The following is a 16216-nucleotide window of genomic DNA, read 5'->3' on the forward strand; positions in this document are numbered from 1 at the left end:
TGTTGCCATTGTGGCGACTCACCGTTTAGTCGGGTGAACCGGCTCGGCAGTCGGGTCGCGCGGCGTCGGAGCGACGAGGCCCAAGATGGCGGCGGGCCTCGTCTTTCCGAGCGACGGGGAGAACCCGCGTGCGCGTAAGTCTTGATGACGTAGTACTTATGTCATTGCCGGTTGTTTTGGGCGGGAACCATTCTCCCTTAAAGGGCCCGCGCAAGGCGGGAAAATAAACCAGTTCTTGTTTGGCAATCCTCCGACTAGTGTCTTGTTTTATTCCGCGGTAGCAACCGCTACACCATTTAATTTACTGGTGGTGAACCTCTGATAGGACAGAATCCCAGAGGCAATCCCCAATGAGACCTGGTGATACTAAAAAAAAATGCTAAGAACTTGGTTTTTCTTTAAGTTTTGTGCTGCATTCTTACCTTGAACTGTTCTGCCCAAGGAGTGGGACTAAGTGGCAACAAAATATAGGACAGGGCCACATTTGCCCATTACTGTATTGTTTAAGCACAATCGTGGACTCTAGATCAGGTTGTCAGTCAGTTCCAGACTAGAAATCCAGGTTCAGGTCTATCCTGGATACTTAATTGGGTTTGTCAGTCTTAGACTCTAAAACAGGTTCTGGTCAGTCAATTCCAATCTATAAACTGCAATTTGGTCAGTTCTGGGCTATAAACCGGGTGTAGGATAATCTCAAAATTGACAGATTATCAACCACGGTTTGTGCCTGAGTGTAAAAGCACAGACAATTGACCCTTTCTCTTCTCTTGATGTAGCGACAAGAACAGAACTCTGAGGAAGGTTGCCCAGGCATCACTGGGCCCCACCTGATGTTCGTGTATGAGGATAAGCAAATCATGGAGGATGCTGCATCCCTCATCATTTACCATGTGAAGCGACAGCCCACCATTCAGAAGGAGGACAAGGATCACATCAAGCGTATCATCTATCATTTTGTCCCAGACTTGTTCTTTTCTCAGCGTGGGGAACTGAGCGAGTCAGAGGACTCAACGGACGATGAGATGGAAAGTGATCAGCGACACAGTCAGCGTAACAATGCCGATACGGGGCAGAAAGGAGCGGCTTCTCCAGAGAGCAGCCTGGCTGAGGAACGGGTGGACCTGCGCGACCAGGTGGCTGAATATCAGAAGAACTTGGATGACGTCTACAATCTCTTCTTTGTAAACAACAACTGGTACTTTTTCCTGCGACTCCATCAAATTCTGTGCTACCGGCTGCTGCGTATTTACAGGCAAGCGGAGAAACAGCTATTGGAATATCAGGTGGAAAAGGAGAAGGAGAAACAATTGCAGGAGGGAAGGAAAGAGAAAGCAAGCGATCCTGCTGTGGAACTCCGGCTCAAGCAGCAAAGTACGATTTGTTTCCCCAAGGTTTGGTTTCTCTTTTGACCCTGCAGGGCTGACAGGAAGCCTCAGTTCAGCTGCCTGGACCCCTTCCTCCATTTTTGGATCACAAACCTGAACACATCAGTATTACAGCTAAGATCAGCTCTGTCTCACTTATCCCATATTTCCACCTTTATTCCCCCCTGCATTCCATTCTTGCCTTGTCCTGGCTTCCCTGGCTGATATCGGATAACTTAACATCAAAACTCAGCCTCTCCTCTTCCACTCATTTGCACATAGAATGGTTGGGAGGCAAATAGGTGTAGTCTGACAACTGTAGGTCTGCTTTGTGACTGTGGATAAATACTGAAGGCATATTTTGCAAGAGTGGGATCTATTAATTTGCTTGAGATTCTTCAGTTGAATTTCTCACACAAAAGACACATGCCAACAGGTCTGTCTGTCTCTCTCTCTCTCTCTCTCTCGCTCTCATTTCTGGGAAGATTACTGGGCTAATGCTCACAGAATTCTGACTGAAGTTGTATGTGCTTAGGCTAATATATACAGGCTGTGATAGTGTATTGAAAGGTTGTGTCTGAGTGCTCATGTTTGAATCTTTAGGTGAGATTGAGTTGGAAGAGTATTACCCAGCCTTCCTGGATATGGTGAGGAATCTGCTGGATGGAAACATCGAACCTACACAATACGAGGACACGCTGCGTGAAATGTTCACCATCCATGCGTACATTGGCTTCACTGTTGATAAGCTGATTCAGAATATTGTACGGCAGGTGAGTGACTCTGTCGCTTTAGGGGAGTGAGACTGGTGGTTTATTGGAATGGTGGTTACTGATTGACTTCTGCTCCCTCATATTGGAGTGGTGGGATAGTGATGGGCATTGGTATGCCCAAGAAAAGAACCCTAGCTACATTTTAACTGTAGCTTCATAAGTTGCATTGCTTTACATCTTTCAGGATCGAGAATGACTTGCTTCTGCTCTGATTATGTGGGTTCTGAGGTGACTGATGAGGCCAAGACACACTCACGCATTGTGACCAGGATGCCTCAGGATTTCAGAACAGTGTAATGTTGTAACTAGTAGTGAGGTGTCACAGAGTAGCTATTCTGTATGATTTATTTCTTGTTAAAAGATTTTCCAATTTTGTTTCCTTTGGGAGTTCTCTGCATCTTTCCTGCTGTTTGTGTATGCTGAGCTGGTTTTGTGGGAATGGCCAATTGGCTCTACTCATGATGCTCAGTGAGTATGAATGTAATCTCAAGTAATAGACCCTGCCATTGGCTATCAGGCATGTTAACGATGTGCATTTAGACACCAGTGGCTGAAGAGTATCAGGCTAAGATCTTGTGAGTCGGAGGCCCAGCACTGTAGAACGCCATGAAGCATTGCAGACTAAATTGCCACTGCCTCTGCATCACTCAGTTCCTTGTTTGAAAAGCTGCTTAAACGTTGACGTTTTTAACTGAGTCTGTAATATTGCAGTTTCTCCACTTGATGATTTACCCAGGTAGGACCAAAGCTACCTCAGAGGAAATGTTTGCTACATGCTAGCTGCAGTACTGTTTTCTATTTTATGACTGTTGTGATGGATTCTTATGGTGTCTAGATTCTGCTGTCATTATTGCGGTCCTAATACAGGTTGTGTGCTTTCCTGCCCCAGTCTGCAGCTTATCTCATGGAGTCCTTGAACCTTTCCCAGTGTGCCAAGGATCTGACTGAGTGCAAGGTTATCCCAGTGTGCTGACTATCTCACTGAGCTCAAATGTGGGTATCTCACAGTCTCTCTCTCTCCCTCTCCCACAGCTTCAGCACTTGGTGAGTGATGATGTGTGTGTGCAGGCAACAGAGGTGTATCTGAGTGAGAGGAAGCGAGGAGCTGCTGGCGGGAGTTTGCCTTCCCAGTGTGTCCGAGCCACCCTGGAAGCAGCCTACCAGCTAAAGGCTGAGCGTGTGATGCCAGATGAAAACTGTTTTAAGGTAAGGAGTGGACGCTCAAACCTTTCCATGAATCGAGGCTAAGTAAGCGGGGTTCTGTCAGGTAAAATCAAAGAAAATCCAAAGATTTTTTATAAGGACATATAGAGCAAGAGAATAACTTGGGTAAGATTAAAATCAATTAGTGGAGTATATAGGAAGGACTTATTACCTGAAGTAGAGTAATTGGTAGAATGATTAAAGGGGAAATGAGGAAAATTTGCTTTCACCCAGAGGTTAACTCTGCCTGAAAGGATTCCAGAGGAAGAAATCTTCTACTTGGATGTGTAGTTAAAGAGCTGTGAGCTGTAGAGCTACAGACTTAGTGTTGGGAGTCTAACTTTTTTTTTGACCATCCTATTTTCAAGCTGGCTCTTTTTTTGACCTTCAGAGTCAGCTTTGAAAGTAGGATGTAATGGCTGTTGTTCCTGAGGTTAGGAATCCTATGGCGAGTGACTCGCCTCCTAACTCCTCAAGGCCTGTCCACCATCTACAAGGCTCAAGTCAGGAGTGTGATGGAATACTCTTCACTTGCCTGGATGAATGCAGATGCGACAACACTCAAGAAGCTTGATAGCCTAAGGACATAGTAGTCCATTTGATACGCACCCCATCCACAACTATTCATTCACCACCCGCGCACAGTAGCAGCAGTTTGTACCATCTACTGGCTGACCTGCAGCAGCTCACCAAGACTCCTTAGACAGCACCTTTTAAACCCATGGCCTCTATCAGCTAGGAGGACAAGGGCAGCAAAAGTATGGGAACGCAATCATCTGGAAGTTGCCTTCTAAGCCACTCACCATCCTGACTTGGAAATGTATCGCCATCCCTTTCCCATTGCTGGGTCGATATCCTGGAAATACTGGAACTGGTAGGCCGAAGGGCCTGTTTTGTGCTGTATGGTCCTATGGTTCTAACTCTCTCCCTAGCAGCTTTGTTGATGTACTCACAGCTCAAGCACTGCAGTGGTTCAGGAAGGCAGCTTACTACCTCCTTACCAAAGGCAATTAGGGATGGGCAATCAAATGCTGGCTCAGCCTGCAAAGCCCACATCCCTTGAATGAACATAATAAAGAAAATGTGCCCACCTCCCCACCTCTCTCCCCTCCCACGAGGTGCCAGGATTACTAGACACATTGATAGCCTATGATTCATTTGATAACTAAGGTAGTGGCCAAATCAAAATAAGATGTTTGTTGTACTGGGCCATGTCAATGTAACTGATTATGCATTGGGAAAGCTATTGGTGTATCAAGAAAAGACATTTCACACAAGCAGTGCTGTGAGGTTAGGGACAGGTTGTAGGTGGGCGTAGGGAGGGTTAGGGAAGTCGTGAATCACAGTGGGTGACCACATAGAGTGAATTGATGCCTTTTTTTTGCTGCAGATTATGTTTATCCAGAGTAAGGGACGTGTTTCCATGACAATCGAGCTATTGGACACGGAGGAAGCACCTTCAGATGATCCTCTGGAGCTGCAGGTGAAAGAACTTTCTACTTCGGGTTTGTAGTTGGTGCATTCCTGATGTGAGGTGGGAGCAATGCACTCCCATTTTGTGGCAAGAGGTTACAGGACCCAAAGATCTCGAAGTGTGCATTCTTTTTGCAGCTGGAATTTTTAACCATTTAGTCGATCATAGAGTCATTCAGTCATACAGCATGGAAACAGGCCCTTTAGCCCATGGAACCTCCCCACATACAACTCTTCCACCCTCACCCCATTTTGCCAAACCTTACCACTTACCTACACAGGAGGGACAATTTATAGTGGCCAATTAACCTACAAACCACCATCTTTGAGACGTTGGAGGAAACTGGAGCATCTGGGGAAAACCATGTGGCCACACAGAGAATGTGCCAACTCCACCTGGAGAGCACTGGAGGTCAGGATTGACACAGCTTGCTGCATCTGTGAGGCAGCAGCTCTACTAGCTGCACCACTGTGCCCCCCTTGTCTTGGGTCTTTTTTAATTTGCATTACAGTAATGTTATTTGAATTCTCTCTGCCAAGTTGTCCCGTTCCTCCAGCTGCCACCTTCTCTATCTACTGCTCATGTTCATTCTAATTCTATGCTTTTTTTCATTGACAGAATTTAACAAGTTATGTTGAGCAGTATGCTGGTCCAGAGGCAGCCCTCCAGTTCGAGCAGACTGATGGATTCTTTTATAAGCCAGTGTTTTTACCCAGGTGAGTTACCACAGATCTGTTAGGACTATTTAATCACCACTGTACAGTTGGATTTTTTGTGCCTTGCCTTTGTGCACTAATGTTACCCCTTTGTTCTCAATTAACCTAATTGTTGTAACACTCCTGTTTTTTAGGTCTGTTTGACACTAAATGGGAACATTGGTCAGGAAGGAAAGACTTAGTATTCTGTGCATATTAAAACATTTTGTATGTTGGCAGAAACCTTCGAAAATTTCGTAAATGGCAACAGAAGCAGTTTCTATCAATGAGGAATGAAAGCAGGAACAGCAGGCAGCGTAGCCTGGGTGTTGAGAACTCCAACAGCATTGACTGCAAGTTTAAGCTCAACACTCACAAGTTGGTGTATGTCATGAACTCTGAAGACTTCATGTACCGGTGTGGAGCTCTGCATCGAGCTCGTGAGGTAATTTCTCCTCTGTCACAGGTCACTTCCCCGCTTGTTTTACTTGTATAAAGCATAGCAGTGATCTCCCTCATATACTCTATCTCCCTGTTGTTATCACTCAAATTATTGTCACAAAATCATAGAATTTTTACGGCATAGAAGAAGACCATTGTATTAATGAACAGCTGTTAGTAGCATGGACTGAGGTGGGGCAGGGAAAATTAAAGACAGTAGAAATTGCACTGTGAAGAAGTGGGAAGAAGTATCAATGGAACAGGTTAGAGGAACCTTCAACTCATCTAAACTCTATTCTACCTGCCCAAAGAATGTTTGTTGGGAGAATATCTGTAAAATGGAATGTGGTCCATTCCCAGCACTGATGCCCTCCTGAGGAGTCTACTTTATCTGATCCACAGCTCCATTGCATGGTATGAGTTTTGGGCTTGGGGAAAAGTGCTGTTTATTTGTCAAAGTTCATCAGTGATTTCAATATTTTTAGTACAACAATTGACTCATTTTTTTTCTCCCTCTTTTGTACCCTCCTCCATTTTTCACTCGCTCTCTTCTCTGCATTCTTCCTGTAATCCATCCTCGCCTGCCCGCCCTCGCCCCCTCCTCCCCGCTCGCCCCCTCCTCTCCTCCCCTCCCTTGACCCCCCCCGCCCCCCCACCCACTCCAGTCACAGTGCCAGGTTGCCAGGTATCAGCACCAGCAGTTTCAGTTGTGGCACAACCGTTGGCTGCAGGACCACGTGACGGATGAGACAGCTGAATTGGTGCAGGATTGGCTGATGGGCGAGGACGTTGAGGACCTAATCCTGTGCAAGACCGTCTGTGAAACTGACACCATTCACGACATTCCCGTCAACAGATACCGTGTACAGTACAGCCAGTGCCCTCCCTCGCCATGACATGCTTCTGCACATGACGTGCTTGCACACGCACACACTGCAGTTGCAAGTGCACTGCGTGACTGTGGGGGATACACCATGCTTTCGGCTGGTGAGTTGATTGTAATGGCTGTCTGACTCCCGTGTAAGTGAATGATCGTCGCAGCACCAGTCTACAGAACACAGCTAGTGTTATCAATGAGGAACTGCACTCGACATGAATCTGCTTGTGATCCTTGAACTCATTCTCTCTTCCCTTCCCCACCCCCATTATGTCGTACTTTCCTCTTCCCACCCCTGATTATACATTGTAACGTTGCATGACATATTTTTGGTTGCACCCTAATGCTTGCTGATGTGTACCCTGTGATGCAACCTGACCACCAGATAGCAGGACTGGTAAAAGGTGATTATGGTGGTCTCCAGCTGCTGCACCTCTCTCCCACCCCATGCCCCTCCCCTTACCTTGAAAAAGAAGCAGAGGCTGTCATTTCTTCACCTACAATGGTAAATATCTGGGGCAGCCTTTCAGAAACGTACCAAGATTTCAAGGCTTTGTGAATCTTCATCCATGTATTGACTTCACCTCATTAGACAGACATCTGGCGGAGCTGCTGCTAATGTCTGCACCAGTGAGACATCTGTCAACCCTGGAGCATGCTACATTTGACCAAGCCAATTTTACATCAGCAGAGACAACCTAGCCCAGATCTGAACAAGCTCGAGGATTGACAAGTTGCTGAGACCTTTTATTTTTACAATTCCCAGCAAGTGACCAGTATTAAAGGTTGGTATCAGGTGTTGACTCCAAGTGCAGGGCTGGTGGCTGGATTTGCTGCAGTCTGTGAAGGTTGCTTATTGCTGCCCTATCCACCTCTGAACAGAAGTGCTTCTGTTGCAAGGAAGCAATGTTCGAGTCAAGGCTGTGCCGGTGCAAACCCTGTTAAACCTCAGCCAAATGAAGGTTAAATGAAAGCAACTTAAGCTGTCCTCATTAAATTGAATGCTATCTGGGCTTTGGGCTTGAACTGCCACTCGTTCACATGATGGTTGACAGTATACATGACCCTTCTGTTTCCCTCTGAGCTGCTTGAGGATTGCTGACGTTTGTTTGAGCCCTCTCGTGGACTAAGTCCTTTAACTTCCTTTTGAAGCTGCTGTATATTAAATCATACTGAAGGTTGCTTTCTAAGCAAGTGGGGTGGGAGTGAGGAATCATGGACTGGAGATACAAAAACAAAACACACATGTGTTAATATATTAACTGCCTGAAATTCAGGGGATTTTTTGACTATTATGTAAAGTTTTCAAATTTAAGGCTTGCTTCTTTACAGAAATATCTCTGTTTAAATTAGTGTATTGTTGAAAGATTCAAGTATTGAGGATGGTTTTTTTTAATGTTTTGTGAATAAGAGCATCTTTAGAGGGAGGCTTAAAACTGTTCTGAGAGTATTCCTAAATCAAGCAGTGATCCTGTTTAGCTGCAGCATGGTGAAGATGCGGCAGGTTGAGTGATGGAGTATGGCCAAAGGAGAGGCTAACCATTGCCAAACATTCTCGGGTGCCTAGCTGGCTTCCACACTAAAGTAATTGGGTGCTGGTCGCTGGTCAAGTTCAGAAACTGCAGAGCTGTCTGTCTCTGTCCAGTATAATGTCTCCAAAGGTGGAATGTTCACCAATACCCTCTGAAATTGGAGGAAAGTGTAAGAGGGGGCACGGGAGGAAACTGGCATGTTGACAACAAACTGTCAGGTTCCTGTGGATGTAGTTATCTCTTGTTGTTCCTCGGTTATCCATGCTGTTCCCTCTTGATCCTGAAGCAGCTCGCACTTGACCCACCTCTTACCTGGTAACGAATACTGGCAGCCTTCACTCTGCTGCCTTCTGTAACACACACCTGCTGACTTAGCATTGACTGTGGTTGGAACTTGGCTCCATGCCACTGTGGACTCGGTATGTTGGGGGTGGATGAGGGGAGGGCTGGGCCTCAGACAGGGGACTGCTTACTGTCCAAAACCAAAATACAACACCTGCAGGAAATTGGAAATAAAACGCAGAATGCTGATAAAATTAGGCAGGTCAGGCACCATTTGTGGAGAAAGGTATGGACTCAGCGCTAATGGCATTTCATCAGAGCTTCCACCATTGTCACCCACGGGTGGCTGCATCTCGATGCTGTGGCCACACTTGTGATTTCTGTATCTGCTGGACTAAGCAATCAAGTGGGAGAAATGCACTTTCTGCATTGCTTTGCCAAGCTGGAACAGAATTAGCATGGACTGTTCTTGGCTAAAAGCTGCCAACAGTCAGGCAGAATGGTTTTAATATCATCTCCATGACTGTGATTTGTGCAATGCTGAGGCTTTGCACCTGCTGCCACTCTTGCACTTTGTCCCTCTCACAGAGTGGGGTGTAGTGGCACTGGGGGTCCCAATCGGGGGTTGGGGTGGGGTCGCCCAAAAGGCTTGGTCAGAAGGCAAAATGTGGACAGGAGCATGGCTACTGTCATCAGCTGCCATCAATTCCCATTTGCTGCATTGACACATATTAATAAGGGGTGTGTTGAGTTTGTATACAACCACTTGTATTTATCAAATGTTTTAAAAGGGAAAAAAAAAGTCAAAAATATTCCATTACATTAAATAGTGCGCACAATTCAGGGAGGCAGGACAAAATGAACTTTCGTGTTTTCCCAATCCCATCTCGCCCTCTCCCGCTATCAGTGTGCATCATGGATGCAAAATTATTCAGTGGGGGAGAGTTGGCAATGGTGCCAGGAGTCCTCGATGTTATTTGCTTCTGAGTAACCTTCCTCCCCCCCCCCCCCCACCCCCCCCCCCCCCCCGCCAACTGCATGAAGCATCACCTGGGGAGAGTAAGAGGGTGGTGTGCAGGGTGAGACAACTGAAAGGAGCAGTTGACTGGTGTTGTACTATAGTCCATGAGAGGGCAGCCCGTCCTGAGGGGGCGCCAATTATCAATATCGCCACGGAGACCATTCCTTTGGCGACGGCCTTTAATTGGAATCTGGCTCGCCTGATGTTGACTGGTCACGGTGATAATTTTCATTTTGTTCTTGCCGTGTGTGAAACAATATGATGTGATTTTACATTGTGTGATAATTGAAATCTCTCGAATTCTGTGTTTAAGGAGATGTGTCAATGCCGTGCTCTGTCTGCTTTTGTAATACGATGCTTGTTTGTGAAGTCAAACATTTACCAAACTTACCCCCCTCTCTCTCTCCCTGAAACTTTGCTCGTCTCTCTGCAGCCTCTCAGTTGACACACAGTTCTCTCGTGACAGGGGCCCGAGGCTCCCGACCCCCCTTGTGTTAGTGAGATCCTCTTCTCCCCCTCGTGGGGCGAAGGTCCCGAGGCTTCCCCTCCTCCCCCTCTTGGGGTGAGGGTCTTGAGCCTCCTCTTCTGCCCTTCCTGGGTGAGAAAGGGGCTTAAGTCCTGATTCTCCCTTGGAGGCGAGGGAGCTGACGTTGGTGGCGGCGTCCTGAGGCTTCTGCTACCTTCTTGAGCAGGAAGGCCCTGAATCCTGGCTCCTTTTTAACTGTAATTTCCACGTTTGAAATTCATTCTAATTTTCTGTTCTGAATAATGTACTTGGTCACTTTTGAATCCCTGAGCTGTCCAGGGCTGGAGGGAGGGTTACATCAGCAGTTCCCTGCAGTCTTCATCCCTCTGCAAACAGCATTGTACCTTCATAAAAAATGTAATAAAAATGAAAAATGCATTGTCTGCAGACCGTGACAATTTGTTGGCAGGGAGGTGACGCCGGTCAGTAAGGAGAGGGAGGGAAACTTTCACAACCAAGGAATTGATGCTTCCGCAGCTGCTGTCAGACAATTGGCCATGGCGCTCTTTGGTATTATGGTTTTGTAGGCTGTTTGTAAGGTGGGGGGGGGGGGGGGTAGGAGGTGGAATAATGGACAATACCCAGTGGGCGTGGGAGGGTGGGTGTATGGATGAAGTGGTCTCGGCAACTCCTTGACCATTGGGCCTTGCTGGACAATTGTGGGTAAGAATCAGAGTACCTGGAGTTGCTGCTTTCCTTACGAGCTGGACATGCTGCAGATATTTGTAGGTTAAACTCATAAGTGAGAAATGATACATATGGAGACCAAAATGTTGTAGGAACTCAGAGGGTTAGGCAGTATCTGTGGAGGGAAATGGACAGGCGACGTTTCGGGTCAAGACCCTTCAATTGGATAGAGGGAAGAGAGCCAGTATACATCCTGCTATCAATGGGACTGATTTCTGTTGTTTCACTGATCTCATTGGATATACCGCACAAAAATGAGCCCGTTAGCCAATGCTGGAATTTGGGGTTCAGCTGTGTGCGCCCTACCACCCATCCGCTCTATTTCTTTATCCTTCGTGTGTTTATCCAACTTCCCCTTACGTGCATCTGAGCCACACTCTGTGGCACTAAATTCCACATTCTCACCACCCTCTGGATAAAGAGGGTTCTCTTGAATTCCCTGATGTTTTTACTGGAGACCCTTTTAAATTAATGCCTCCTAGGTCTGGTTTCCCCAGAAGTCAAGATGCTTTCATGATCTCAAGAGACGCCCATCAGATGTCGCACAAGTACGTACCGATTACATACCCTATGTCTTACCCACTTTAATCTGTTTCTTACAAAAGACAGTTTGTTAACCCCGGCGTGCAGGGAACATCTTTAACTCCACATTTAAAAGCGATATAACTGATCTGAAATTTAAGTTGGGGTTACCCCTGCTCGATACAAGCTGTATCAAATAAACACAACATCATCTTAAGGAAACATTTTATTGAGTTGTTAATTCGATTTGAACCGCTGTTTTACCGTGGATTGCGTTTCAAGGACGATTTTTACTGCACATTACGATAGTCGCTAGCAGACACATGAATTCTTTAAAGTCGACATTACTGCCCGATTTATCTTCCACGCACTTGAAGAAAGCTTCAAACTGTTCGTCGAAGTTTTCCTACGGAGGGAAGAAATAAACTGCGATAGTAACGTGGCATCGTTACCGGACGAGTGGCCAGAGACCAATTCGATTCCTCCCCTCTATCAGAAGCCCGCAGACCCTCGATGGGTCGAATGCCTCTTTGTGTCTGAGCGATACTGGATTAATTGTTAGGGCTAATCGCATATCAAACCCAGTATATTTGCCTGTAATTCTCCTCACTTGCGCCTCTGTCCCGCTCCGCTGCTCTTCAAATTCGCAAACTGCCTCATTCCCGCCACCGGATCAGTGACCTCAGATACACCGTCAAACTTACGTGCATTAAAAATGGAAGCTGAGACTGAATCAGGACACGAAGCTCAATGCGGTTCAAGGTGGAGTGGTCGCTGTCTCCGCTGGAAGCGGCTGATCGAAACACATCGAGCAGGGCAAACAAAGCTGTCTGTATTTGTGTGGAATCGGACATGGCAAAGGATCGCGGATGTACCACAGTGCTGGGTGAGAGAACAGACCAGAGAATGCTCAGCACATCAAGGACAGAGACGGAGCAGGCAAAATAAACGGCACAACGTAAAAACAGTACTGGAAACACTCAGTATTTTATATGTAACACTCATATAAACTCAAAAATAAGGGGCTTCAACCGGAGACTTTAAACCCATTTCTCCACAGATGCTGCCTGTCTTGCTGAGTATTTCTAGCACTTCCTGTTTATGTTTTAGATTTCTGACAACTGCGGATTTTTCTCTTAAACTATCATATAGATGGTAGCACGGGAAGTGAAGACAGCACAAACATTTCAAATCTTTTAACTCTTAGCCACCCAAAGGGCGCGTCAGCTTATTGATTCTCCCTACTAATGCCACCCTCCCCCCTTACAGTACTGTTTCCCCCAGTATTTGCTCCTGTTCCATTCCCTGTTCAAATCTCATTCCCAGATCCGATTTAGGTTCTACTCCCAGTCTCAAATTTCAGAATTCCTCTGATCTTCACTCACCTGAAGGGTGTGTAGGATCTGGCGAATGAATGCTGCTTCTGGGGCTGAAATATATGCTGACAGTTTAACATTCACTTGTCAATCACATCACATCGTGCATGTGACTGGTCTGTCCTCAGCCCCATGTCCCAGGATTTGATCCACTTTCCAATCAGAGGGAACAATCGGAGAGTGAATGCTAAGCTGCTATTTACCACACGCCACGACTGCACTCGGGTAGCTTGCATCACAAAACTCATCCCACTGATTCATCCAGTTCTGACACCTCAACATTGCCAACACATTATGTTCTTCTATTGACCCCTCCTTTTCCTGAGCACCACCAGACGGTCTGTTCCCCCTGTCCCTCAGCCTTAGTTTCCCACCTTTGATCTGCATCTCCAGGAATAAATCCAATTGTTGCTTTGCACCATTTCACCGACTACTTGATTTCCCTTCCTTCACTAGAATGTCATCCCCTAACTTAAAACAAACACCTAATCAATTACTGGTAAGCCTCTTCCACCATACTTGAAAGTCCAGCTTGATGTCCAGCTTGCAAATTTGGAGATTACACACATCCACGATTAGAACCTCTGCTCTTGTCCATGCCCAAGTGCATACAAACACATGAATTAGGAGCAGGAATAGGGTGTGTGGCCACTCAACTGTTCAATATGATCTTGGTTGATTGGATCATAACCTCAACTGCACATTCTTGTCCACCCCTGGTAAACTTTTACCCCATTTCTTATCAAGGATCTATCTACTTCTGCTTAAATCAGTAGTCAAAGCCTCTGCTTGCACTGCCCTTTGATGAAGAGAGTCCCAAAGACCATCTGCCTTAAATCAGCGGCCCCTAATTTGACCCAATGATGAATGACAGTTGCAGAAACATCACCGACCACTCGAAGCCAACCTATGTCAACACCTTGAATACCCTCATTGTACCAGCATCACCAGAGGGCCATGGCATGCTGTGAAAGGAAATGGAAACAGCAAACAGAGAATGCCAGACACCCTCTACGTAGTCACACCACTGCAGAGAAATGCCAGAAATTGCACTGAAACCTCTAATTTACCAGCATGGCCTTCAATGCCTTGGCAATTTAAATGCTCAGCTCTAAATACTTAATGCTGTGTGAGTACCTGCTTCCACCACCGAGTCAGGCAGTGGGTTCCAAATTCCAAGCACCCTGTAGGTGAAATCGTACTGATGCATGTAACGATAAACTCAAGTTGACTTGTTCCTCCGATCCCCTCTAAACCTCTTACTTCTTACCCTCTACAGATGCCCAATCATTTTAATTACCTCTGCTATGGGGAAAGGTTTCCTGCTCTCTATCCTATCAATGCCCCTCATAATTTTTTATACCTCTGTCAGGTCCTCCTCTCAGACTCCTCTGCTCCGAGGAAAACAGACGCAGCCTATCCAGTCTGTGAAAGCTCCATCCTGAGCAACATCCTGGTGAATCTCCTCTATACCCCTTTCAGTGCAATTATGTCCTTTCCATGGTGTGGCGAGCAGAACTGTACACAGTACTCCAGATAAGTGGCCTAACTAATGTTTTATAAGTTTGTGCCATAATCTTTCTGCACTTATATTCTATGCCTGGCTAATGAAGGCAAGTATCTCATGTGTCCTTCACCACCTTATTCACGGCACTGTACCTTCAGAGATCCTTGGACTTGTTCACCAAGGTACCTCTGTTCCTCAGTACTCCCTGGAGCCCTGGCATTCATTGTGTATTTCTCACCCTTATATTAGTCTTCCCGACGTGCATCGCCCCAGACTTATCAGGATTATATTCTATCCGCCATTGCTCTGCACATCTTACCAACTGATCAATATCATCCTGTAGCCAACAACTATCCTATCAAAAACACCTTAAAATGTCATGTTCTTCTGCAAACTTACTAATCATGCTTCCTACATTCATATCCATTTTGTTAATATATACAATGAATGGTGGGTCCCAACACTGATCCCTGTTGTACAATATTGGTCACAGGATTCCAGTCACAAAAACAACTCTCCACCATCACTTTCTTCCTGCTATTACCACTCCAGTTTTGGATACAATTTTCCAGTTTGTCCTGGATCCCAGGGGCTCTAACCATTTGGACCCAGATCCTATGTGGGTCATTATCAAAGGCCTCACTCAGTTGTGGCAGGTATGACATGTAGACCATGACAGTGGGTTCAATTTGGGCACGAGCAGTTTCCTGGAGGGGCAGAGGATGGCTCTAAGTGGCTTCTTTGCCCAAGCCAGTAAGGCAAAGACTAACATGGTGAAATGGGTGTGTGCCAAATTGCCTGTGACCCGTGACTGCAGCGAGAGATGCACATTTCGTCGGCTACTGCTTGAGGATGGCCAATGTACATTTCAGCATCTTGCCGAGGTCAACTCACAGCTTTGTATTATGCCTGCCAATGGAAAGATCTCTGACTTTGGTGAATGGACACAAGAAGAGAACTGCACGTGGGAATGAACCATGTACTGATGCCTGAGAGCTGAGGCAGTTTGTTTAGTAGCTCCAGTGATGGTGAAGTGTGACTTTGGCTTTTGAAACCCAGGGTGAAGACGATACAGAGAAGTGATCATCCAATCTGTTTGGTTTCTCCAATATCCTGGAAGGCAGATTTGCTAGTGCTACTAGGGTGGGATCCCAAGCATCAGGGATGCAAATGAGAGGCTGGAAAGCGATGCAGAAGTCAGTGACAGCAAGTTGAATAGGTATGACAGGCAGGAGAACATCCAGGAGTGAGGAAAGCCTATTGGATTAAATTACATTTATTTCAGTGTAAGAGGTCTGACACGTAAGGAGGATGAACTTACGGCTTGGATAGCTTCGTGGGTCTGGGATGTTATAGCCATTGTGGAAACATGGCTAAGTGAAGGGCAGGACTGGCAACTTAATGTTCTGGTATTTAAGTGCTTTAGGTGGGATAGAGGCAGAGTAAAGAGAGGAGGGGGAGTTGTACTTTTGATTAAGGGGAATGTCACAGCAGTAGTCGGAGATGAAGTTACTGAAAGATCATCCAGTGAGGCTTTATGGGTGGAGCTGAGAAATGAGGAGGGGATGATCACATTGTTGGGGTTGTACTATGGGCCCCCAAATAGTCAATGGGAATTAGAAGAACAAACATGCAGGGAGATTGTGCAGAGTTGTAATAGTAATAGGATTGTCATAGTAGGGGATTTTAACTTTCCTAACCTAGACTGGGACTGCCATACTGTTAAGGCCTTAGATGGGGTGGAATTTATTAAGGGCATTCAGGAAAGTTTCCTTGGGCAATATATAGAGGGCCCTACTAGGGAGAGGGCAAAGCTCGGCCTACTCAGAGGAACTAGGGCTGGGTAGGTGACTGAGGTAACAGCAGGGGAACACTTTGGGCCCAGTGACTATAGCTCTATTCGTTTTAAAATAATTATGGAAAGGGACAGAACTGG

At 46.1% G+C, this 16216-nt stretch overlaps 1 protein-coding gene across 4 annotated transcripts in view; it reads left to right on the forward strand.

Moving 5' to 3' along the window:
* The window catches only part of sin3b (SIN3 transcription regulator family member B), a 33366-nt gene extending 22800 nt beyond the window's left edge, over positions 1-10566 (forward strand). For all 4 annotated transcript variants that reach the window (XM_052038125.1, XM_052038124.1, XM_052038126.1 and 1 more), the window contains exons 14-20: positions 777-1371; positions 1968-2137; positions 3170-3343; positions 4731-4823; positions 5433-5530; positions 5750-5954; positions 6616-10566. In XM_052038125.1, coding sequence (XP_051894085.1) covers positions 777-1371; positions 1968-2137; positions 3170-3343; positions 4731-4823; positions 5433-5530; positions 5750-5954; positions 6616-6846 — 1566 coding nt within the window. In that variant the 3' untranslated portion in view covers positions 6847-10566. The remainder of the gene's footprint in view (positions 1-776; positions 1372-1967; positions 2138-3169; positions 3344-4730; positions 4824-5432; positions 5531-5749; positions 5955-6615) is intronic.
* The last annotated feature ends 5650 nt before the right edge of the window (positions 10567-16216 follow it).

The sequence above is a fragment of the Pristis pectinata genome, chromosome 24 (genome assembly GCF_009764475.1).
Source record: "Pristis pectinata isolate sPriPec2 chromosome 24, sPriPec2.1.pri, whole genome shotgun sequence".
Lineage (NCBI taxonomy): Eukaryota > Metazoa > Chordata > Chondrichthyes > Rhinopristiformes > Pristidae > Pristis > Pristis pectinata.